Source organism: Pseudorca crassidens, chromosome 15, assembly GCF_039906515.1.
Source record: "Pseudorca crassidens isolate mPseCra1 chromosome 15, mPseCra1.hap1, whole genome shotgun sequence".
Classification (NCBI taxonomy): Eukaryota; Metazoa; Chordata; class Mammalia; order Artiodactyla; family Delphinidae; genus Pseudorca; species Pseudorca crassidens.
The window spans coordinates 67,310,950-67,336,130 of NC_090310.1; the positions used below are offsets into that span (position 1 = coordinate 67,310,950).

General features: G+C 57.7%; 1 protein-coding gene across 7 annotated transcripts in view; it reads left to right on the plus strand.

The window, feature by feature from the left end:
• Positions 1–24,521, plus strand: part of SRC (SRC proto-oncogene, non-receptor tyrosine kinase) — a 56,860-nt gene extending 32,339 nt beyond the window's left edge. For 4 of the 7 annotated variants that reach the window (XM_067708084.1, XM_067708087.1, XM_067708086.1 and 1 more), the window contains exons 3-16: positions 1,512–1,679; positions 2,919–3,217; positions 4,958–5,057; positions 6,094–6,111; positions 11,675–11,707; positions 12,544–12,642; positions 12,818–12,921; positions 14,787–14,936; positions 16,446–16,601; positions 18,684–18,863; positions 19,788–19,864; positions 20,829–20,982; positions 21,145–21,276; positions 21,585–24,521. In XM_067708084.1, coding sequence (XP_067564185.1) covers positions 2,926–3,217; positions 4,958–5,057; positions 6,094–6,111; positions 11,675–11,707; positions 12,544–12,642; positions 12,818–12,921; positions 14,787–14,936; positions 16,446–16,601; positions 18,684–18,863; positions 19,788–19,864; positions 20,829–20,982; positions 21,145–21,276; positions 21,585–21,793 — 1,704 coding nt within the window. In that variant the 5' untranslated portion in view covers positions 1,512–1,679; positions 2,919–2,925 and the 3' untranslated portion in view covers positions 21,794–24,521. The remainder of the gene's footprint in view (positions 1–1,511; positions 1,680–2,918; positions 3,218–4,957; positions 5,058–6,093; positions 6,112–11,674; positions 11,708–12,543; positions 12,643–12,817; positions 12,922–14,786; positions 14,937–16,445; positions 16,602–18,683; positions 18,864–19,787; positions 19,865–20,828; positions 20,983–21,144; positions 21,277–21,584) is intronic. The other 3 variants (XM_067708088.1, XM_067708089.1, XM_067708090.1) reach the window with 3 other exon arrangements.
• The last annotated feature ends 660 nt before the right edge of the window (positions 24,522–25,181 follow it).

Here is a 25,181-nt window from a genome sequence, read left to right on the forward strand (position 1 = left end):
CTCTCCACAAACAGGTGGTACTTATATAATCAGGATCAACCACAAGGACAAAAACCACCCCAAAAACCCAAAACAAAAACCCAAACCCCACAAACCAACAAACATTGCAAGCAGAGGCCCTGGGCCACCTTAGTCTGGTCTTGAAGGACGTCTTATGTTTTTCTGAGTGTCTCAGTGGGGAGTGGTCTTCTGGGTTAGTGTAAGAGCTTAGGGGTCAAGAGCTTTTTTCTTTGCCCCCTCCCAAGTGGGCAAATGCATCCTCTTTGTGCTGGAAGGGCCTTCAATTTCCAGCCCTGGCTTTCCTTCCCCCTCCACGGCACATTAGCCAAGTATACTTTCTCCTGTCCTTGATCACCTCCAGTGACAGGGGGCTCACTCTTCATCATTTAGTTCATTCTAAAGAAAGTTTGGGCTCTTAGAAAGTTCTTCATTAAAATTTAAAAAATATTTTTAATGTGTTTTTATAACTATTATTTCCTCTCAAAGTCCCACAAACAAGTCCCCTGTTAGAGCATGCACCGTCTGAGGCAGGACCTGGCCAGTTCATCTCTGTGTCTCCCTGTGGTGACTGGCAGAGGGCTTGCTGTACAGCTGGTGCTGTGAATACTATACCAGGGAGCAGGTGGGTGGGGATGTGGTGGTTGGGGCTCAGCCTCCATCGAGCCTGGGGCTGTGGGTAACCGGGTTAGTAGATCCCACAGGACACCAACTGTATGAGCGCTGATGGGCATCGTGACCTCAACGGATTGGGTTACTGTAGAAATTGGCCTTCCTAGGCTTGTTGGCATATCCCTTGAGCAGGTCTCCCCAGGGCCTCCCCAGCCCCACATTCTCTGAGCTGGATGGCCCCCAGGGAGCATGCAGGCCACGCCCCCATTGTGCAGGCGGGCAGCCTGAGGCCCAGAGGGTTACAGGGACTGGCTAATGTTCACATAGGGAGGGGTGTCACAGAGCTGGGCTTGGCGCTCAGGGCAAACAGTCTTGCCTGAGGCCCCAGCCAGTCAAGGGGACTTTTGCCCATTCACGGGTTCCCAGAGGAAGTTCTGGACTGATTTCAGGGCCTGCAGCATCCCCTGGAGAGTAATCGGAGCTCATATCGCCAGTGTGTCCAGAATCACAGTATCGGTACTAGCTGATGTGGCCGGGTGACCTACTGTGTTCCCAGCACTCTGCCTTGCCTCCTTCAGTTGTCACAGGCATTTCCAGCTGAAGAAGTGGGGCAGAGGGAAGTTAAGTCACTTGCCTGAGGTCACACAGCCGATTAGGAGCAAAGCCAAGATCTGAGTCTGGGGAGTCTGGCTTCAGACTATGCCATGCCATACACGGCCTCACTCTCACTCTTGCTTTTGGGGGAGTGAAGGATATTTCAGGGCTGGGAAGCTCTTAGTATCGGGCCTGCCAGAGTCAGAGCCTGATAAATCATGACCCAAGAGACAGAACCTTGATGATTTCTCTTTCTAGTCATATCCTCCCAACAGTTCTGAGAAATCTGTTTTATCCCTACTTTGCAGATGAGGACGCTGAGGCCCAGAGAGGGGAAGTGACTTGCCTAGGGTCACACAGCGGGGAGAGGTAGAGCAGGGCCTCTAGTCCGAGACCGCCGACTCTACACCTGGTGTTCGTGCTGAGACCTCAGGCTGCTTCCCAGGTCCTCTGGGATAGCCCCTGCCTTGCACCAGGTGAGGTGATGACCCATCAGGGCTGCCAAGATGAGGGAGCTGGGAGGGGCGGCCATGGTGTGTGGGGAGACCCTGGCTAGGCTCCATGAGGACCTGCAGATGGCAACATGGGGAGCAAAGGGGGGGTGGCAGGGCTATGGGCGTCACTGGGGAGTTTGCAACTTGGGTTTCTCTGTGTTTCCCGATCTCTAGCCCTCCCAGGTTTCTGGCTCAGAACTCTCTTAACTATTGAATAGTCACACATTCACACTCATTCATTCAGCTGTTTATTGAGCACCTACTGTGTGCCATACCCTGTGCTGGGTACTGGGAGCACAGCAGTGAACTAGACAGACAAAAGCCCATGACGATAATCATGTAATCACACACACACACACACACACACACACACACACACACACACACAAAACTGGGCCACATATTATCAAGGAGAGGCACAAAAGGCAAGGGGACTTAAACCAATGAAAGAAGTTGGGAAACACTTTCCAGGGAAGTGACTTTTTTTTCCTTAAGAGCTTTATTGAGGTATAATTGACATACCATAAACTGCACATGTTTAAGGTGTGCAGTTTGATAAGTTTTGACACGTGGATGCACTCATGAAACCATCAGCACAGTCAAGATAATCCATCACCCCTAAACATCTCCCTCCCACCTGCCACATGCTGCCTCCAAGGAGGCAACGTTTGGGCTGAGAACTGAAGGAGGCATGAGTTACTCTGCTCAAGTGGTCAGGGAAAAGCATTCAGGCAGAGGGAACAGCATGTGCAAAGGCCCTGGGCCTGGAGTGAGCTCCCAGCCATCTCTCCTTAGTTGCCCTAGTTGCAACTTTTAGCACCTTTCCCCCTGGTGTTAGACAATTTCAGTCAGTCATGTATTCACTCAACAAACCCTCAGCGTTCTCCTATATGCCTGGGACATAAACATGACTCAAGATACTATCCCTACCCATGAGAGACAGAAACAGTGACTCAGAGGAAGGTGGGGAAGGTTAGGGCTTCTGATTATGATGTGTTTCTTCTGTGCTTGGCCCTGTACCCAGGAAGCCCTTTATGGTTGCCATCACTATTCCCATTTTACAGATGGAGAAACTGAGGTTCTGAAAGGTAGCTTACCCAAAGAGGCCTCTTTGGGCCTCAGTTTCCCCATCTGTAGAATGGATGGGAGTGCAGGCTAAGGGGCCTAGGCAACCCTGCCGGCTCCCAGAGCCCTTCACCCAGGGTCCTCTCTCGTCTCCAGCAGGACCATGGGCAGCAACAAGAGCAAGCCCAAGGATGCCAGCCAGCGGCGCCGCAGCCTGGAACCTGCTGATAACACCCATGGCGGCTGTGGCGGCGGCGGCGGCGGTGGCGGCGGCGGCGGCGGCGGCGGCGGGGGTGCCTTCCCCACCTCACAGACCCCCAGCAAGCCGGCCTCCGCTGATGGCCACCGGGGCCCCAGCACGGCCTTCGCCCCTGCAGCCGCCGAGCCCAAGCTGTTCGGAGGTTTCAATTCCTCCGACACAGTCACCTCCCCGCAGAGGGCGGGGCCCCTGGCTGGTCAGTGCGCCTGGGAGTGTGGGAGCCGGGTGGCCCTGGCGCCTCCCCCAGGAGGGCTGTGTGCCCTGGGGGAGCAACGCCCCCTCTCTGGGCTGCTGTTTCTTTCGCTCAGTGACGGGGAGGAGTCTGGGGGTTACTTGGCTTTAGGGACCATTGGGAGTTTCCTGGAGGCTTTATAAACTGGAAAGTGTGGTGCACACTCCATTGCCTTTAGGGGTGAATCCGATGTGGCGTATAAAGGGCCCTAGAGATATAGGACTATAGGCGGAAACAGGCCAGAGAGCCGGGGAGTTTCTCGGAAGCACGGGGACGGGTCTGAGGCATTGCTTTTTGCTCTGGTCAGCCCAGAGATGGATCAGGACAGGAGGCGGTGAGTGGCCAAGGGGGCGGGGCGGGTTAGAACGGAGAAAGAGAACTGGGGTCTTCAGAGGCCAGGCCCAATGCCGAGATGCGCCCCTGCACCCTCTGCTGGCGCTTTGTGGGTATAGCAGCGCCAGGCAAAGGATGCTTACAGATGCAGATGTGGTCCTGGAGACACACAGACATAAGACCCTCACACAAACATGTGCATTCTTACCCGGACACCCTCACACAGAGCCCCCCCCCCCCACATACACACACTCACACACAGTCAGCAACTCATTCAGGACACCCATACAGGACATTTACACGTGCTGAGCTAGAGACGCTTTCGTAAACAGACACACCATGCACATAGAGACACACTCAGGGACACATGGATGTGCACCCTCCAGGCACAGACACACACCCAAGGCAAATGTACACAGATACAAACACACATATGCAAAAAACCTCATACTCCCAGATGGAGACAGACACATGTGGTCAGAAGCCCTTCAAAAGCACACACGTGCCCAGCTAGAAATGCCATCCCAGAGACCCACAGACTCACACATGCACAGATGCACGTATGTGCAGTGAGAACACACAGGCACAGACACACACCCAAGTGAGACAGACCCACAAACATACCCATTCGTTTGTTCAAGAGACAGTTGTGGCGCCCCTTCTGTGCGCCAGGTCTCTTCTGGTGCTGGGGTCACAGCAACGTGTAAAACAGACAAAACCCCTGTGGGGGAGAGAAGCAAAGGGCAAGGTGTGTAAACCATGCAGGGTGTTAGTGGATGGTAACTGCTGTGAAAGAGCAAATCGGGCAGGGAGTAGTGTTGGTGGATGTATGGCTGGAGGTTGTAACTTCACACGGGGGGACAGAGAAGGCTTCGGAGGGGACAGTTACCTGCAGCCAAGATCTTCCCTGACACGCAGAAGCATCCAGAGTCATACCTCCCCAGAACAGAGCCACGTCCCCAGGCACAGTTTCCTTCATTCACTGCTTCATTCATCTAATGGTTGTTTCTTGAGCACGTACTATACACCAGGCTCGAGGAACAAAACAAAGATGTCTGTTATTGGGGACTTCTGGGGCTGTGGGGAAGACAGATAGCAAACAGAGAAGCCAACACCCAGCATCCCCTCAAGCCCAGTGGGCGCACTCAGAGGTGGAGAGACGCACGTGCTTCCTACACGCCCTCACAAGCGTGCGGGACACACAGGCACAGGGGGACATGCGTAGAGGCCCACCCCCAGTGAATGGGACCAGGCCTCTGGGCTGGCGGTGGGAGACCAACCCCATCCCCGCCCAGGGTGCAGGGCTCTCTTGTCCACCTCTCCCCCCAGCCATGGCTCTGGCCGTTCTGACATGCCCCACCTTCTGTGCAGGCGGAGTGACCACCTTTGTGGCCCTCTATGACTATGAGTCGCGGACAGAGACTGACCTGTCTTTCAAGAAAGGGGAGCGGCTCCAAATTGTCAACAACACGTGAGTGCCTCCCTACCCCACTGCCCCTCAGGACCCCAACCCTGGGCCTGGTCTTGGGATAGAGCCACTTCTGAGCGTCCAGGGCCAGCTTCATGGGCAGCAGGCAGAGCTGGGTGTCCAGGCAGCTGAGGTGCAGGGAACTGTCCTGGGGCCTCTGGGGGTGATGAGGCAGGCGCCGGTGGTCGGGGGTCTGGGACGGCTCCAGGGACAGCGATCTGGGTCCGTAACTGGACAGCACTCCAGATCCCAGAACCCGCACAGGGGCATGTGATCAGCGCAGGACTGGGCCGGGGACCCATGACTACAAAAAGCAGGGCCTGTGGAGCTGGAGGCTGTGCCCACAGAGAGGCTGGAGAGCCTGGGCAACCAGTAAAGCCAGAGTCTGCAGCTGTAGAGGGAGGGCCCTCATTGGGAGGGTTGGGGGACCCATCCTGGGGACCCAGTGTGAGAGGAGTCAGGATAGGGCAAGGGGGTGAGATGGTGCGATAGGGTGTGGAGGGCGGGGCACCCTGGTGGGCATCTCTGCTTCACCTCCAGGGACTCCAGCCTTGGGATGGGGCATCCTAGGGCCAAGTTGGCGTATGGGGGGGATGGGGGCCCCTGCCAGGCTTGGGGGCCCCTGTGAGCAGGGATAGTGAACTGGCGAGGGGTGGGTGAGGCTCTGGCCATGGGGTGGCGTCCTTCCCCTCCTCCCCACTCCCCTCCTTTCCTTGCCTAGAGTGCAGTGAGGTGGGGTGCAACGCCTGTCATGGCGGGTGGGGGGGTGCAGGCTTTGGGTCATGTGCCCTGGGGTGGTCACAGCTGGGGTGATCACACTGGGGGCGGAGCTGCCGACAGAGGGCGGAGCTGCCGACAGAGGGTGGGCTACAGCTCCACGCCTGCTGCATTCCTGCCTTCGGAGGGCCTGCGTCCCCTCTCCGCCACCTCCCATCCCCCCAACAGCCTCGGGGAACCCCCTCCCCATTCCTGGCCCGTGCTTCCTCCCTCCAGCTCTCTCTCAGCTTCTCCCTCTCTGCTTCTCTCTCGCTGGCCCTAGGAGGAAGGTGGATGTCAGGTGTGTACACACTCCGTGGGCGGCGGGCTGGGTAGGGGCGCTTCACTGGTGGGGGTGGGCTGCCGCCGGCATGTGCTTCACATGGTCTCTGGCTCCCTTGGTTGCGCTTCCCCAGCTTCTGTCCTCACCCCCAATAGTTTGACCAGATCCCTACCTTAATCCCAGGCTGCGAATGGGGAGGGTCCTCCCATCACCCCTGTCACTCCCCATCCACCTCATGCTAACCCATCCCCTCCCTGTTCAGCCCACACTGAGTGCCAGCTGCATGCAGGGTCCAGTGCTGGGCCCAGTGAGGTCTGGGTGGAGAAGGCCATGCCCTCCTGGAGCCAGAGTGTGGCCGGGATGCAGCCCCAGTCCAGGCCAAGTGGCAGGCAGAGGGCGGGGCCGGGGTCAGCTCAGGCCTTAGGGCCCCTGCTGTGTGCCCCCCCTCTGATGGCGACCACAGGGCCTGGGAGTTTCAAGCAGGACCCTGCAGGAAGCACAGTGAAGTCGAGGGGATGGAGGGAGCGGAAGAAGGCGGTTCCCCTCGCAGAAAGGCAGCTTGTGGGAGGGTGCAGCGCTGGAGGGGGCTGGTGGCCTTCAGGGCTGCAGAAGGGCGAGAAGGTTCTAGAGGGTAGAGTAGAATCGATCCATGAGCATCCTCGAAGGCCTGGCTAAGGGGGTTGGACGTCTCCACCGTCTCCAAGCATTTCTTGCTTCTTCATGCCTCCCTGCCCTTTGTGCATGTCGTTCTCGCTGCCTAAAGCACCCTTTCTCCCATCTCTGTCTGGCAAACTCCTATTCATCCCTCAAGATCCAGTTCAGAACTGCCCCCTTTGTGAGGCAAAGGGGAAAAGACGTAGCAGGCATTTTTACCCATGTCCTTGTATTTGCTCTGCTGCCCTCCCACCAGGGCTGTAGTGATGGGGGAGGGGCCATCTCCATTTTGCAAATGAGGAAACTGAGGCTCAGAGATGTGAAGGCCTTTGTCCAAGGTCACACAGCTACCAAGTAGCAAAGCCAGGATTGGAACTTGGGCAGCAGCTCTCTCCCTTCCTTAAGCTGCTGTCCCGGAGGGAGGGGGCTTTCCCAGCTCCCCCCACCCGCTTCTGTCTGAGTTCCAATGCCGCTCTAGTTCTCTTATGGTTCCGGCTGTTTGTATCTCCCTCTCCTTAAACTGGGAACTCCTTGAGGGCTGCTCTTGGGCCTGCCACATTTCTGGGTCCCCCATCACCTGTTGCTCAGCACACTGTGGGTGCCCGGGTGGTGATTTTGCACGAGATGAGTGAACAGTCATAAAATAGCCACCGTCTCTCGTGCCTCGAGCGTGGGCCTGTTCTCGTGCGGAGCAGTTGCGTTGTTTTATTTATACAGCGCCACAGCCCTGGAAAGTGGAAATGCTTACTTGCTCCATTTTACAGATGAGGAAACTGAGGCCCAGAGAGGTGAAGTGACTTGCTCAAGGTCACACAGCTAGTAGTGGCAGAGCTGGGAGGGGTAGGCATGACCCCGAGCCCTTGGAAGAGGAGCTCTGTGGAGGTGCCGAGGAGCTGGGAGGAGGGAAGGGCCCGAGCTGGGGAGGATGCCTCAGGTTAGAGGCTTTGAAGTACTGGAGGATCTCAACCAGCAACAATGGGAAGAGTGTCTCAGGGGGTCACAGCTTGAGCAAAGCTCTCAAAACTTTGATTCTGCCTCTTTCACTCAGAGTCAGAGGGCAGCCCTCACGTCTTGCTTTGTCCAGCCCCTTGCCTTCCGTCTTCCTGCCTTCCATGATGGGCTGGGGGCTGCCAGGAAGTGATGGAGTCCCATCCGTGGGAAGCCCTTGGGTGGCAGTGAGGCACCCCGATTGGAGGGTGAGGGAGGGTGGGAGTGGATGGGGAGCCCTTCCTCACATCACAAAGCTCAGCTGCTCCTCTGAGAGAGTTGGGGGGCTGGCATTAGAGGAAGAAGAGGGATGATGGGATGGTGGGGAGAGGCTTAGTGGAAGACGGGCCACCCACATTTGAGGTGCTCATGTCTCATACCTCACCCAGGGACCACCCTGCATGTCCTTCCACTGTTGTTGCTTAAGGTCTATTATTGTGAACCCCCTGCTCCAACCCCTCTCCCTGCAGGAATGAGGGACTTTCTGAGTCTAACCTGTGACTGGGCTGGGAGTCGGGGAGGGAGAGCTTAAGGCTGAGCCTGTCTGTTGGGGTTTGGCCAGGGCTGGCTGGGTTGGGGTCCTCACAGTAGCAGCCTGGAGCCCGCACGCCCTGGATCTCCATGCCAAACGGTTCTGCTCCTAGAATCCTGGGTACTGTGTGGTCTTGGGTCCGAGGAAGCCACTGGGGTCTGAGGTGTGACTGGCCTGAGCCCCTGCCCCGGTGTCTTAAGTCTTCAGGAGTCAGAGCCCCTCTGGGTCTGACTCTGGGATGCTTCCTAAATTGCCCTTTCCTCCCACCCAGATGATTCCAGCAGCTTCTCTGGGGCAGTGCTCCAGCAGGCACTGGCTTCTGTCCCCTTGCCCTGGGCACTCCAGTTCTACTTCCCACCATGGGGTGAGGGACCCCTTCTGGCCCTCCTCACACGACTTGCCTTGGCCTCACCCTGCTCTCTCCCCACAACCATGGGTCCAGGCCTCAGGGCTCGGAAACTTGACTGCCTGGGCCGTACCCAGCTGCCCTGGCTTGCCTGTAATCCCCAAACGGCTCCTCTGGCCAGTCCCAACAGCCCAAATGAGTTAAACAGAAGGACCCACCTGGCATAACGTCCCAGGTTCCAAAGCTGCCACACTCCCAATGCACACGCCAGCCTGAGTTACCCACAAGGTTTAGGCTCCAAAAAGAAGATCCTGAGGCTCAGAGAGGTGAGGTCAGTAGCGTGAAGTCACACAGCTAGTGACAGCAGTTGGGATGTAAAATTGTTGCTTGGGGACTCCTGGTCCAGTGCTTTCTCCTCTTGCCATATGTGGGAGGGTGAGGAGTCAGGCAGGGAATGTGTGATTCCCTTCCTTCCCTCTTCCTGCCTATCTGATAGGAACCAGGCCCTAGGGAAGGCGCCAGATGCAGTACATCTGCTCAACCTGTTAGGTTTACACCGCTGTTACTTCTGAGCCGGGCGCAGATCGGTATCCCCACCAGACTGGACTGATCTGGGAAGCTATGGGGCCCCTCATCGTGAGGGCAGTCCCTGGTCCTTGGCTGAGACAGCTCACAGCCACCTGAGGCAGGTTTGAGCCTCCCAGACTGTTGGCATGGGAAGATGGGGCTTGATATCTCCATTTCACAGGTGGGCAAACTGAGGCTCAGATGATAATCACAGTAATCAGCTTACCCAAAGCCTGGCTTGAAGCTGACTGATTTACACACTTTGCCTGCACGGGAGATTTTGTGAATATTATCTCCTTTTTACAGATGAGGAAACTAAGACCCAGAGAGGATAGGGTACTTGCCCAAGGTCACACAGCAAATCCTTATCGGAGGCTGGGCCTGAGCTGCTTTGGTTTTTAAAAACATTTTGGAGAGTGGGGAGGAGTACCACAGAGTTGCAGAGTTAATTGCTTTTCTTTTTTTAGCCAAATCGAGATACTGACAGCTCATGCATGCTGAGCACCTACTACGCGCCAGGCCCTGTGCCAGCATTTTACATCCTCAGAGGGAGGCATGAGCATCCCCTTCCTGCAGATGAGGACCAAGGTCCTGCAGGGCCAAGGTAACGCAGCCTGCAAGTGGTGAGCTGGGCTGGCGCCAGGACGCCCTGATTCTGGCGCTCAGGCTCTGAGGCACCTCTCAAGCTGGGGCCAGGCTGAAGGTGGACCTTGGATCCGGTGAGATTGCAGCGCACCTCCATCCCTGCCCTTGTGAAATAAAACCCCCAACCTGGACTGTGAGCCCAAACTCACACATGGGCTGATGTTAGGCGGTGGAGGCTCTGCTGGCAGAAGGCCGGGTAGTGTCAGCAGAGCTGAACCCTCACCCTTGCTTCTGGGGCCCTGCTTGGTTGGCCCCTGGGCACAAGCTCCTGCCGGCCTTCCCCTGTGAGTGGGTGGCTGGGGGCTTCCCAGAGGCCAGCCAGCTTGCACACTCTGGCTTTGTCAATCTGCCTCATTTTGTAGTCTCTGACCTAGACCTCGGCCCAGTCCTGCTGCCTCCTCCTCCATCTTCCCCTGGTTTCTCTGAGGGTCTCTGAGCCTCTGAGAGGCCTGGGGAGGGTGCAGGGGTCCAGGAGGCCTGCTGTGTCTGGCTGTGGGCACACAGGGGCCCTGGTTCTCACCCTTGCTCTGCTGTTGATTCGCTGTGTGGCTTTGGGCAAATCGCCCTTCTCTATGCCTTATTTTCCCCCTTGGTGACATGAAGACTTGGGACTGGAAGATCTCAGCTCTTCCCTGTGATTTGAGTCCTTGCTGTGTAGCCTTGGGAAGTCTCTGCCCCACTCTGTGCCTCAGTTTCCCCAACTCTACAAAGAAAGTGCTGGGTTACTCCAGCCTGGGTGCTGTGTGTCCTTGGGCTGGTCCCTAGACATCTCTGAGCCATAGGTTCAGCATCTGGGGGGCTGAGGCCTGCCTTCCTTCTTAGCAGGTTGGCCTTGAGGGTCAAATGGGACAGACAAGTGTGGATCCCCCACCCTATGTGGGGGCACACAGAGAGGTAGATGGAGGGCCTGGGCATCTTTAGGCTCTTTCCTTGAGGCGGGCCTCGCCCTCTTACTCCAGGGCCCTCCCTCTCCCACAGAGACCCCCATGGGAGCTTGTGCCCCCGCCTGAGCATGCGTGCGGTGATCTCCCAGCCAAGTCAGACCGCACAGCCCCAATCTCTCTCTCTTCACCTCACTCCATCCAGAAGGGACCCACACTCTCTGGTTGAGCCTCGGCCCACCTGGCTGGGCCCCTGGCTCTGGGATGCTCACCTGTACTCACCTGTTCTCAGAGAGCTCCCCCAGCCCCACTCTCTCCCGGCCTCAACTTCTCCATCTTCAAAATGGGCTGAAGAATATGGGTCAGAGGCAGCTCAGAAAAACCGGGAGCCAGGGATCCAGGTTCAAGTCCAGACTGTGGCTGTGGGCAAGGGCCTTTCTCTCTTTGTGTCCCGGTGATAGGGAGTGGGGGAGCACATCCTGCTTGCTGTGTGTCTTCTCAGGGTTGTGATGAGGTCAAAGGCAGCCTTGGATTGAGAAGCTCAGCAAGGTATCAAGCCCTGCTGCACCCTGTAGGGAAGGCTTCCTTCTCATCTGGGAGTTAGGAACCTGGGCCTGGCTGCGTGACGTGACCTTGAGCAGAGGCCTTTGCTTCTCTAGCCTCAGTCTTCCCATCTGCACAGTGGGAATGGGAGGGGGCTGGACCCTATTTCCCAGGCAGCCCTTCCCATTGGCCTCTCCTCCCTCCCCATAGACCCTCTCCCTGTCCCCTTGGATTGCTTTGGATGCGAGGCCCTAGTGGCTGCCCCGCCTTGTCCCCCCTCCCCCGTCCCCAGCACCGCCTGGCGCTCAGCTCTCTCCCTCGCTCTTTCTGCCTCTCTCTCTCTCACCACCCCCATTTCTGCCTCTTCTTTCCTGTTGGGCTCTCGCTTTCTCCTCCCTCCTCTGTGTCTCTGGACCCCCGCTCCAGCCAGACCTGGTTCACATTCAGATGGCTGCAAAGGTACTTCTGCCCCCTCCCCACTCCCACCCAGACCCAGGGGACCCGCCCTGCCGGGGGCTCTTCCCGCCCATCACCCTGTCCCCATCACCTCCTCCTCATGGGGCAATTAGTGTAGAGGGCCCTGGGTACTGGGGCTCTGCCACCTCAGCTCCCTCTGACACGACTCGCTGTGTGACTTTGGGCAAGTCCCAGCCCCCTCTGGCCTCAGTTTCCCCCATAGATGGGTAGGCTGCAGGAGGAGGCCTGTAGTTTTCAGTCAAGGAGCCCTGTGGGTGTGACCCATGATCTGTGACAAAGGCAAGCATTGCTCCAGTTTGCAGGGTTGGCGCCTGGATTGTCACCAAGCCCCCAAAGAGCCACCCCTCGCCTCCACTCAGGTCTTACCAGCTCCCAGGCTTGGGCTTCCAAATCTCAGGACTTGGGGAGGCTTTGAAGGTCTGATTTGACATCCATCTCAGGAGGAATCTTCTCCTGTTACAACTTGCTTGCTCCCCAAAGACAGGGAACTCCCTCCCTCAATCCCAAGGCGGCTCTTGGCATCTTGAGACTGCTTGTTCTATCTGAAGGAAAGCAGATCACTTCCTGTCTCAGGACTCTGCCCCGTGAATTCGGGCCTTGTCATCTGAGTCAGCTTTGGCCAAGAGGCATCTGGGGTAGGGAGGGGAAGAGTCCCAGGCCGCCTCGGCCTGGCAGCTGTGAGAGGCCTGATCTCACTGTTCCCTGCACCTCACTCAGCCTCAAGAGCCCCCAGCACAGCACCTATAAAGACTGCAGGCATCGGGCTCCATTGCTGATGGTTCCCTTCTCCTTTGCTCCCTCCCTCTCCCCCTGCTCAGAGAGGGAGACTGGTGGCTGGCCCACTCACTCAGCACAGGACAGACGGGCTATATCCCCAGCAACTACGTCGCGCCCTCCGACTCCATCCAGGCCGAGGAGTGAGTATCGACTCTGGCCTCCTGCTTGCTTACCATCGCTGCCAGTTCAGAGCTTCTCTCCTGGGCTAGAGTGGGAGGTCTGGCTGCCCAGGGCCCCAGCCACATCCCAGGAAGAGGCACTGTGGGTGGGCGGAAGCCTGGACCACCAGCACCATCCTTCCACCTCCCTCCCCAGGTGGTACTTTGGCAAGATCACCAGACGGGAGTCAGAGCGGTTACTGCTCAATGCGGAGAACCCAAGAGGGACCTTCCTAGTGCGAGAAAGTGAGACCACGAAAGGTATGAGTGCTTCTGCTGACCAGTGGGAACTGAGCCTTTTGTGGGTTATTTGAGCCGGGTATTGTGGAATGAATAGGAGTTTGGTATATGGAGTGGGGTGGGAAGAGCCCTCTAGCTAGAGAAAAAGACAGGATCAAAGGCAGGGAGGTCCATTTGAGGAACACTGAGTCACTCTGGGTTGACCAGAGATGCAGCAAAAGATGATGCAACAGGTGCAGCAAAAGAGGCCAGCCTCTCTGGCCTCAGGTTCCTCAGGTGAGGAATGGGCACAGGTTGTCAGGGAGTCTGAGGGTCACAGAGCAAAAGGCTATTCCCAGGGAGGGTGTTGATGCAATGGGCCCCTCTCCTTCCCCTTCTCTAGGGGCCTCAGGGGCTGGACTGGGTGCTGGGACCTGGCTTTGCCCTTCCCCCAACAGTCCTGGCCTCTTTTCCTCTCCTGTTCTTCCTCCCCACCAGAGAATGATCACCCCTTTCTCTCCAGCCCCTCCGCACGTGGGTTGCAGACTCCATCACCATAGCTACGGAGCTCCCGCTTCCTGTGGGCCTGGGGCTCGGTGGGAGATGGGAAGGCAGAGCATCTGTGTCATGTGTGTGCATTTCTGAGAGGTCATGTGGCTGTGCATGCCGTGTGTGGGTCCAGGCATGTGTGTGCACACGTGGGGGTGGAGTTGTCTGTGGGTTGCTGTGTGGGAGTGAATTGTTACGGGTTTGTCCTTGTGCCCAAGGGCCTAGGGAGTGTGGACCTGTGTGATCATACAGCCACTGGACACAGGCATGCCTGTGTGTGTGCACATGTGGTCAGGGCTTGGCCTTAGACTCAGGCCTGTGGCTTCTCTACGCACACGGCCTGGCCATCTGTGGAAAGTCATGGCTGTCCAATGCAGGCTTTAGAGACCCAGGTATGGGTTCAAGTCCCAGCTCTGTGCCTGACTTGCTGGGTGACCTGAGGCTCGCTGCTTTCCCTCTCTGGGCCTCATTTTCCCTTCTTTACACTGGAGATTGTAACCCCCACCTGAGGATTGTCCAGAGGTTTTGTGGGCTGTGCGGACTGGGCTTCTAGCATGAGGCCTGTGTGCTGCTTCCCGAGAAAGGCTTTCTCTGGCCCCTGGAGCCTCCTCCCCTACCCCTGGGGCTCAGCCTTGTTCCCTGATGCCACCCCAGGCATCTCTTAGGCTCAGGCTTAGCCAGGCCTGTTGGGCAGAAGGAAACTTTTCCAGCCCAGAGCTCTTCCAGGCTCAAGGGAAACAGGGAGGGGCCATCGGGATTGGCCCAGCTTAGCTCTGGCAGCCTTCAGGCCACACCCAGTACGTGGTCTTCTGCCCAGGATCGCTCCTGCCTGAGCCTGGAGTCTTCAGGGAGGGGCAGGGCCCGGCCGGACAGTGTGCCCGTGGGCAGACCCACAGAGGGAAGGCAGTTAGGCCAGGGACACACAGCCACTCGGGACCATTCCTGTTAGGCTCCCTGCCAGCATTTATCGAGCACCTACTGTGTGTCAGGCCTTCTTATATGTAGGCTCATTGAGTCTCCCCAGCAGCCCGGGAAGTAGCCCCATTGTGCAGCGGAGGAAACCGAGGCCCAGAGAGGGCTAGCCACTCGCTCAGGTCACACAGTTGGGATGCACACCTGGGCTTCAGAGGTCTTGCTAGGGCCAAGCGTTCATGGAAAGCCTCTCCGGTCAGGTGCCCCTTTGTCCTTTAGCTCTGCCCCAGTGGCCGCCCCAGAACTGGGTGCTCAGAGACAGGCTGGACCAGACCTGGCTCTGCCTGTGCCTCCCTTCCGTCCCGTGCTGGGTCGGTGTGCTCGGTGCCGTGGCCCATCGGTGGGCTGGCATGGTGGTCACGGCTCCTCTTTGGCCTGCCCTGCAGGCGCCTACTGCCTCTCAGTGTCTGACTTCGACAACGCCAAGGGCCTCAACGTGAAGCACTACAAGATCCGCAAGCTGGACAGCGGCGGCTTCTACATCACCTCCCGCACCCAGTTCAACAGCCTGCAGCAGCTGGTCGCCTACTACTCCAGTGAGTGCCGGCCAGGCCTCCCGGGCGGCCAGCTGGGCGCAGGGGAGTGTAGGCCCTCGGAGAGCATGCGGGGGTCTCCGCCTATCCTATGAGCTGCAGACCCTGAGGAGGGGGGCTTTGGGGCCAAGAAGGGCCAGGACTTCTGTCACCCTGGGGGTGTGCGCTCCCGTTCCCCTCCCCCCATCTTCCTCTCCCCTTTCTCCCTCCTCCCACCCCCTCTTTTTTCCTTCTCTCCTCCCTGTGCCCTCTCTTCCCTGTTTCCCCTCTTCCCTCCCCCCACCCCAACCTGCCCCTCTATCCTCTCTCCTCCTCCGCAGCTGCCTGGTGAGGAGGGGGCTGCCTGGAGGAGTGAGCTGGGAAGGAGGGGGCATAGGCCGGTGTCATTTGCCCCTGCAGCCTTAGGACCAGTTAGAACTGGTTACCGGGAGACAAGGAGGGGGCGGCTCTATTGATTGGATTGTAGCAGAGAGCGGGAGAGAGAGCGCGCAGGCGGGGAGCTCACGTGCGCAGGTCGTGAGCGTGATACGCGGGCCAGGCCGAGTGTGCGGGAGTGTGGCCGATCCGTCTGGATGTTCAGGGCTGCCCGGCTGGACTGAGGCGTCATGGCCTGGGTGCTCCCACGTGGACAGCTCTCTGTGGGTGTCTGTGGGCCTGTGGCACGTGGCCGTGGCCTGCGCGTGCAGGCGTGGCCTTTCCTGAGAGCGCACGCTACTCCTCCTCTGTTGGCTAGGCCTCCCGAATCCCTCTAGGATCTGCCATCCCGCTCTGTCCCCTTGGCCACCACTGTAGGTTTCATTCTGAACCCCGTTCCCCCAGATCAAAACCCTCCAGGGATTACCTTGGAATTTTAGGATAAAGACGCCCATGTGGCCTCTGAGGCCTTGGGTAGTCTAAACCTGGCTGGCCTCCCTGCCTTACCTGGTGCTCTCCTTCCCCCAGTCACTCTCCAGCAGCCCCCTGGCCTCCTTTCAGTTCCTCCAACCCAGGGGCTTACTTCTCCCTCAGGGCCTTTGCACATGCATGAGGCAGCGTGCCCTCTGCCTGGAGGGCTATTTTTCTGAGTCAACCACTCACTCTCCTGTGGATCCAAGCTCAGGTGCCGCTTCCTCTGGGAAGCCTTCCAGGATGCCACCCAGCCCACCTGCTATTGCATGCACAGCTCTCCTCTGTCACACTCGTGGTCCTCGGAGGTGATTAAGGGAAGTTGGGTGTCGTCCTGGACTATGCACTTCCTGAGGGCAGGTTTCCACTGGGTCCCTGGCACCTGCCTAGGTAGCCCCCGCTTAAAGTCTGATGAATGAATGAATGAATGACTCAGGGAGCAGATGCACGAGGTGGTGTGGGCCTGTGTTGGGGACGGTTGTGTACACATAGGGTATGGATGCCTGGCCTTGGGGGTGTCCTGTGCCTCCCCGAAGCCTGTGTGTATACAATGTGTAAGTCTGCGGGACACGGAGACCCCAGCATGGACGCCGGGCCTGAACTCCACCTCCCTGCCTCTGTCTTCAGAACACGCTGACGGCCTGTGCCACCGCCTCACCACTGTGTGCCCCATGTCCAAGCCACAGACTCAGGGCCTGGCCAAGGACGCCTGGGAGATCCCCCGGGAGTCGCTGCGGCTGGAGGTCAAGCTGGGCCAGGGCTGCTTCGGAGAGGTGTGGATGGGTAAGGCCTTGCCCCGGCCCCACACACCCCGCCATGTGCCCACCTGCGAACCAGGCAGATGTCTGTCCAAAGTGGCAGCTCAAGGCCCCATGGGTCCCCCAGCCTTCGCCTCCACGAGCCCCATCACCTCTGCTGAACAGTGGGCCCTACTTTCAACATGGAGCTCCCCCAGTGGTGGCTGACAGCAAGTTGAGGTGTAGACCGCCACACCTCCGCACACCGTGGTACCTGTTTACCCAGAACTGCTCAGGGCTGGGCATCATGACGCCCCAGTGACGTGCCGTGTGGCCTAGGCTGGGTGGCTTCACTCTGGAGGGCTATTTTTCCGAGTCAACCACTCACCCTCCTGCGGATCCAAGCTCAGGTGCCACTTCCTCTGGGAAGCCTTCCAGGATGCCACCCAGCCCACCTGCTATTGCATGCACAGCTCTCCTTTGTCACACTCATGGACAGAGCCTCGATCTTCCCAACTGTAAAATGGGACTGGTGATAATAGGACACCCTGGTGGGGTTGAGAGAACGCTGGCCCCGTGTGGGTCCACACGTTAGCTTCAGCTGTGGGAAGAGAAGCCCCCGCTCACAGAAGGAGTACAGGGTCTGGCGTGTTCCAGGCCTGTTAATGATCTCCTGTCTAACTCTGGAGAGATGGCCAAACCGTCCTTGAAAACAAATGCCACGCAGCCCTGACAAAACCCAGGCCCCCTTCTGCTTTGGTTTCTGCTGACACAGGAGTTGCAGAGGCAGCGGTGAGGCAGGCCTGGCTGTTGTGAGCCTGCGCGTCCAGCGAGGGGGTGTGTATGTTGTTGGGGGGGGGCGTGGATGGCCGTGTGCTGTTTTCAAGGTTGTTTCATCTGAGCCGCAGTATTCACTTGGCGTCACCACCACCACTTCCCTCCCTTCAGAGGAAGAGATGATGGAGGAGAGCAGAGGGGGTTCCTGGGTGGCAGCACTGCAGGGACAGAGGCCTGCAGGCTGGAGGTCAGGCCAAGTCAGGGAAGGGGAGGCTTTGAGCTGGGGAGAGGGGAGGGGGATGAGAAGCCAGCTCCCAGGCACAGGCACAAAAAGAGGACATGAGCAAAACCTGAAAAATCCATGGCGTCAGCCATTCCTGTGGCTGCAAAACTCATTCCTGGCTTGGGCGTGCGGTGAACAGTCAGTGGGGGAGGCTCCCGTTCCTCCCTGGATAATCCAGGTAGTCTCGCGAAGCGCCTGGTACGCGTGCCCAGAGGGCCTGTGCCGGGAAGGCCACAGACAGGGGCCCGAGCCCTAGCTCGCACCTGGAGGCCCAGAGACGGGCAGGAATGGGCCCAAGGCGCCTCAGGCCCGGCTGGGACAAAACTCAGATTAAACACACTGGTTTAGAGCACAGCTTCCCCTAAGGCCTCACAATGTAAAAACCAGATAATAATAAAATGACAGCTGCAGCTATTATTAACTGTGTCCTTACAGTGGGCTTGGCCCAGTGGCTAAAATCTCATTTAATCCTCAAACAGCCCACAGGTGGATACTATAGCATCCCCATTTTCCGGATGAGAAAATCGAGGCTCAGAGAGGGGAACTGGCTCACCTATGGTCTCACTGCTGGGAGGAGGCAGAGGTGGGAGCCAAACTCCTGCCAGACTGACGTCCGAGCCCTTCTACTTAGTGTGCTGCCTTACTGTTCGGGGAGTGTGGCTTGAGACGAGCTCTTGTTCTGGTGGCCTTGTTCTGAGGCCGGCTCTGCCTCACCCCCCGCCCCCACGAGTACATGCTCCATCTGCTAACACCTGGGCCACCCGAAGGAACACGCCTTCCCAGGAGAGGGCGGTTGAGTTGGAACCACGGTCCCCCAACTCTCAGATGAGTGTGCTGCTTTGGGGGACGTCTCTGATAATCAGCATCCGAACAACAGCTCCTGTTTCTTGAGCGTGCCCTGTGTGCAGATGGGACACTGAGGTCCAGAAAGGGGCTGGGCCTTGGCCGGGCTTGTCACGTGGCCTGGGAGGCCAGAGCTGAAGTTGGTACCCAGGCCGGCGGATCCTGGTCTTTGTGGGGTGGGAATGGGGGTCCTCCCCTGAGGCTGCTGCACCCCTTTCCATGCAGGGACCTGGAATGGCGCCACCAGGGTGGCCATCAAAACTCTGAAGCCCGGCACGATGTCTCCGGAGGCCTTCCTTCAGGAGGCCCAGGTCATGAAGAAACTGAGGCATGAGAAGCTGGTGCAGCTGTACGCGGTGGTGTCTGAGGAGCCCATCTACATCGTCACGGAGTACATGAGCAAGGGTGAGGCCTGCGTGATGGCGCGGACACGTGGGTGAGCCCTGGCTGGGGTCCTCACAAAAGGGCAGGTGGGACGTGCTTCACCTCCCACCACATCTAGAGCATACGCCTTTAAAGGCGGAATGAATGGAAAGAACCAACTTCCCAGGTCAATGGAAAGTTAAACCAAAGGTTGCCTTTCTCCGTTCATTTCGTTTTTAATGATTTCCCACGATGCATCTATGTCCCCCCATTTGCTGGTTTTGGAAAGCCATTTGCCATTCTGGGGCTGGAAGGAGAGCTCCCTGAATCCTCCAAGCTGAGCCACAGCACATCTGGGTCAAGTTCCTGGCTTGACTTTTACTTGGTTTTGAAATTAATTATTTTTCAAAATTCCACTTTTTGGAGGTATAATTTACATGGGATAAAATACACCCATTTTAAGCGTCCAGTTCGGTGAGGTTTAACAAATGGCTATGCTGTGTATCTCCTACCACAACCGAGATATAGATGGCCGTCACCCCAGGAAGCACCCTTGTACCCCTTTGCAGATAGTGCTCTCCAGCCCCAAACCCACAGAGCCGCTGATGGGCTTAATGTCTTCGCAGAGTTGTTTCTTCTAGAATTTCGTATAGCTAAATCTTTTACATCCGAGGGTTTTCCTTCTTGTCGTGTGTATCAGTAGTTTGTTCCTTTTTGTTGCTGAGTAGTATTCCGTAGTATAGCTGTACCACAGTTCTGTTTGCCTAGAGGCGGACATTTGGTTGTTTCCCATCCTGCTTGCCTTTTAAGTGACAAACACAGACTTCATTCAGAGATGGGTTTGCACAAAATCTGCTGTGTGCTTAAAGTGAGGCCGGCCTGCCCCGGTGGACGAGATCTGGGAGTCACTGCTTCCTGGCTCAGGGAGGACAGGGCGGGGGCTAGAGCTGCTTTCTCTCTCTCCAGGGAGTTTGCTGGACTTTCTCAAGGGGGAGACGGGCAAGTACCTGCGGCTGCCTCAGCTGGTGGACATGGCTGCTCAGGTGAGCCAGCCCCTCCCCGCTCCCACGCCTGGCCTTGAGCTCTCTGACCCCCCTGGTTCAGCCATGTCTGGCCTCTTGAGCGCCCCCTCCAAGGACCTTGTCTTGGTTGCCCCACACTCACTGATCTCATCCCATGTATTACTGGGACCACTTACAGGTGCTGTGAGTGGTGGTTCGGGCAGAAGAAAGAGCCCTTACCTGGGCATCAGGAGTCACTGACTTGCTATGGGACCTCAGACCTCAGTTTTCTTCTCTGTCAATGTCAGTCACTCATCAAACATGTATTAGTACTTGCTTGCTGTAGGCAGTGCTCAACAACTACTTTTTTTTTTTTTTTTGGTGGGGGGTACGTGGGCCTCTCACTGTTGTGGCCTCTCCCGTTGCGGAGCACAGACTCCAGACGCGCAGGCTCAGCGGCCATGGCACGGGCCTAGCCGCTCTGCGGCATGTGGGATCTTCCCGGACCGGGGCATGAACCCGTGTCCTCTGCATCGGCAGGCAGACTCTCAACCACTGCGCCACCAGGGAAGCCCCAACAACTACTTTTTAATTTAATCCTTAATACAATCAGGTGGTAGAGATGGCTATTATTCCATTTGACAGGTGAGAAAACTGAGGTTCAGGGAGGGGACTTGGGACAACAGGCAGGACCTGACGCTCCTCTGTGTCTCTGGGAGCATCTGGGCCTCTTTTGCACGGTCGCCCCACTTCCCTGGCTGCATCTTGTCTTGTGCCTCCCCTTTGTCCTTTGCCCTATGCAACCTCCTCCTGCTGGGCACTGGTCCTGCTTTTTGTGCCAACAGTATTTATTGTAAATTGACGTCATTGCCTGAAGAACTGGGAAGGGTGGGGCATTTGGTTGGCTATCCACTCCTGGGAATAACACCACCCCTGGGCATGTGCCATGTGATCTGGGAAGGGCAAGGGGTGGCCCCTGATCCAGGCTCCTGGGTTCTGCCTACAGATCGCTTCAGGCATGGCGTACGTGGAGCGGATGAACTATGTCCACCGAGACCTCCGTGCTGCCAACATCCTGGTTGGAGAAAGCCTCGTGTGCAAAGTGGCTGACTTTGGGCTGGCTCGGCTCATCGAAGACAATGAGTACACAGCCCGGCAAGGTGGGCAGAGGCTCCCGGCAGATGCCGTGTGGCCGTGGGCAGTCACACCCCTTCTCTGAGCCTCAGTTTCCTCCTCTGTCAAGTGGGGATAAGAATGGGGCCTATCTGGCAGAGCGGTCATGATGTTCTCCTGAGCTCCCCCGACCCTTCTTGGTCCTGCAGGTGCCAAGTTCCCCATCAAGTGGACGGCTCCAGAAGCTGCCCTCTATGGCCGGTTCACCATCAAGTCAGACGTGTGGTCCTTCGGGATCCTGCTGACAGAGCTCACGACAAAGGGACGGGTGCCCTACCCCGGTAAGAGGGCTCCCCACAGCCCATCTCTGGTCCTTCTGCCCCTGCCCTGGTGACCCCTCTGCTCAGGTGACCTTGGGCAAGTCAAACCCCGTCCAGGGCCTCCGTTTCCCCATCTGTATAACAAAGAGGTTGACCATCTGATCTTAGGCTCTGTCTTTGGTGAGGGCTCCCAGCCTTGGGGGGGGCCTTACCCACGGTCACAGCCACCCTCTCCTAGGCAGGAAGCCCTCTCCGTTGTTCCCATCAACTTCCCTCTGCCCCAATTTCCTCAGTGGGGCCAGCCTACTCATGCTTCCCTCTGCCCACAGGGATGGTGAACCGCGAGGTGCTGGACCAGGTGGAGAGGGGCTACCGGATGCCCTGCCCGCCCGAGTGTCCCGAGTCTCTGCATGACCTCATGTGCCAGTGCTGGCGGAAGGACCCAGAGGAGCGGCCCACCTTCGAGTACCTGCAGGCCTTCCTGGAGGACTACTTCACGTCCACCGAGCCCCAGTACCAGCCCGGAGAGAACCTATAGGGCGTGGGCTGCAGGGCCAGACTGCCTTCTTGGCTTGATCCTGAGCTGGGTGGCCCCTGACGTGGGGTCTTGCCTGCCTCTGCCTGTCCGCCCCCCGTTGATCCTCTCTGTGGGGCTGAATTGCCAGTGACGAGGCCCCTCCCTCTTTTGTGGCATGGAAGGGCTTGGGGCCTGGGGCCGCCCTGGGGGCGGGGTCCAAGGCTGGCGCAGTGACTGTGCCCCGGCCCCTGGCCAGCCGCACACCTCCTCCCTGCGTTCCCTCCTGGAGCTCTGTGCGTCTCAGCAGGAGGAACTGGGAAGAAGGGCCGGGCTGAGGGCACCCTTTTCTTAGCCTCAACCTACTGCACGCACTGGCCCTTTCCCACTTCCACGCCACCCCAGGTCTGTCTGCAGAGATAGCCAAAGAGCCTTTCCAAAGAGGAGTGATGGGCCACTGGCCCTCGGCCTGCCTGCCACCCTGCTCCTTGCCACCCATTTCTGAAACGCCTGTTGGTGGAGGCTGCTCGGTCCAGCCCCCTCTGCTGTGGCTCCCAGGCTGGTGAGGCCTAGCTTGACTTGTTGCTGGTGGGTAGGGTGGACACCTCCCTCAAACCCTGCCCTTCTTAGACCTGAGGGATCCTTAGAGATCTTCAATTCCTTGTCCCCATACTACCCATGGGGAAACTGAGTCCAGAGAGGGGATGTGACTTGCCCAAGGCCACAGAGCAGTTCAGGGTTGAGGTGGGATTGGAACCTGGTGCTCCCTCTGTCTTCCTCAGGAACCAACAGGATTGTCCTTGGAGGCACTGTGGACAGACTGGGGCAGCCCAGGGGACAAGGGGCCTGAGGACGGGTTAGAGATAGCAGAGAGAGTCCTGCTGCCTCTGTTTGCTCAGTGGGCTATTGTGGGGGGAGAGAGTGGAGGTAGATGTGGGGCTGAGCTAGAAATGAAAGGTACAAGGGTAGGGAGGCAGGTTTCAATCAGAAGGTGGGAGGTATTTGACCTTTGGAGCTAGCCAATCATGAAAGAGAGTGAGCTCACCGGCTCTGGAGGCAATCAAGCAGAAATAGAAGATCCAAATGATTGGGAGGCCCTGGCCTCAGGAAGGAACCCCAGGTCCTCCTTCACCCAGTTTGTCCTGTGTCATTTCAACGCCTGGCCCCTGCTCTTCTCCCCAAGTTGGCACCTTTAACTCACGAGTACGGAAAGGAGTGCCTAGACTGGGGTGAGGAGGGAGGACTGGGGTGTCTATTGCCACACACCAGGACTGGCTGTGTGCTCTCGGGCAGCCCCTGCTTCCTTCTCTGGGCTGCAGTGTCTGCCTCCATTTGTGGCCATGGCCTCTGCAACTGCTCCACTCCTGTCCAGACCCTGTGGCCTGGCATCACGTGGTGAGCTCAGCCCATGGCATCAGGAGACCGTGTTTTGGCCCTTGGGCTATGTGGTGGCTTCTCCCTGGACCTCAGTGTGTCCTTCTTAAATGGGGCAGCCAACAGTTTGTAGGCATCTTGCCAAGGGCCCCTGTGTGCGTGTGTGTGTGTGTGCACGTGTATGTTCCTCCATGTGTGTTCATATTTAACATGTAAAAACGCCCTCTGCTCTGTCCCCCAGACCTGTTGTACATTTCACCCACAGCCCCCCATCACAGCAATAACGTTCCTGCTGCCAGGGGTTCTCGAGCCAGCCAGGCCCTGCCAGTGGGGAGGGAGGCCAAGTGGTACCTGCCTGTGAAATTTCAACTCTTCCTTTCATACATGTTTATTACCCAAGTCTTCTCCTGTCCCGTCTCCGTCCCAGTCGAATCTGGACTCACTTACCCCAGCGCGCTCCCAAATCCCCTTCTGACTGCCCAGTGTCCTTTGTATAAGGTGTCCTAATACTGTCTTTTTTTTTTTTTTTTAAACAAACAGTGTTTTGTAGATTTCAGATGACTATGCAGAGGCCTAGGGGACCCCCGGCTCTGGGCAGGGCCTGGGGTTCCTGCGTTCCACGGCCGAGGCCTGTGGGGGGAGGGGGGATTTGGAATTGGTTGTAAATACTTTGCATATTGTCTGATTAAACACAAACAGACCTCAGAGTTTGGTCAGCGGTTTCTTGAGTATCTATTGTGTGCTGGAGAGTGAGAGGGGGTGGGATGTGAGGACAGACTGTGTCAGAGGGGCCTCTGTGCAGGCAGCATTGGTGGCTGGAGGGCTTGAGGCCAGAGCGGGACATGATCAGATTGGAGATCTCTGGAATGTGGCTGTGTGCACATCCATCCCTGAGTTTGGGGAGTGACTGTGCCGGGCAGAAAACTTGCTTATGTCTGAGATGCACCAGGCGAAGCCCAGGGCTCGTGAGCAGGAAGTGTGAGCAGTTGAAGACTCTTTGCCCTGGGTGGGTGGTGGCAGTTGACACTCTGGGGGCCCCGCAGGGCTGTCAGGCCCTTGTGGAGTTGTGGATGTCCTCACAGGGAGATGTGGCTGTGTGCGTGCTGTGTGTTTCCCAGGAGTGCTGGGCTGGGTGGGGGTGGGGGGGGGTTGGTGAGACTGGGTTAGCAAAAGCCCTGGGCACCCTGGAGAAAAATCCAAAGACCCTTCCTCTCCTCCCTTCTCCCCTCCACCAAGGCACACAATCTGGGAAGTTCATTTGCAACAGTCTATAGGAAGAAATGTCTTTTATATCAGATCACACACCGATCCATGTAAGTTACCTCTGGTCGTAGTAACACTGTTTAATCTGTATAATTAAAAACGGATTTCAAAATCAGGATGTTTCTCTGTTCACTGTCATTTTCACAAGCCAAATACCACAATGTCCGGTCAGAATGGACACCTGGAGACCCCATGGGTGTACATGTGTCTTGGGAGCAGAGGTAGGAGCATGGGTGTGAGTGTGCGCTTGTGGGTGTGTGCCTTTGTGTTCACTGGGGTATGCGTGTGGCCCTGTTTGCTCATGGGTGTCTGTGTTGGTGTGTGGACACGTGTCCAGGTGGCCTGGGAGTCTGGATGTCCAGATGTGTGAACCTGTTTTTCCTGGCCCTGTGTGCAGAGATTTGTGTGTACTGCGGGGACACCACTCTAGGTGGTTCTGCCTGAATCTGTTGGCTCCCCCGGGGGCGCGGGCCCCGATGTGTGTGGCTGGGCTCTGCTTGTCTGCGCGGGGCAGTGTGTGTGTCCGCGTGGATGTTTGTGGGCTCAGGGCGTGCACGGGGCGCCGGCCGCTCCGCCAGGGCCCCCATGCACCGGGGGGCGCAAGGACACCTGCGAGCAGCCCAGCCCGGCGACGCGCCCCAGCCCCGGCGGGGACAAAGCGCTCGTCCGCGCTACGCGGCGGGTCGGGAGTGCGCCTGCGCGGTGGTGAGCCGCGGGTCGAGCCGGGGAAGAAGCCCCGAGACCCCTTTATCTCCGTCTCTCGCCGGGCTCACCA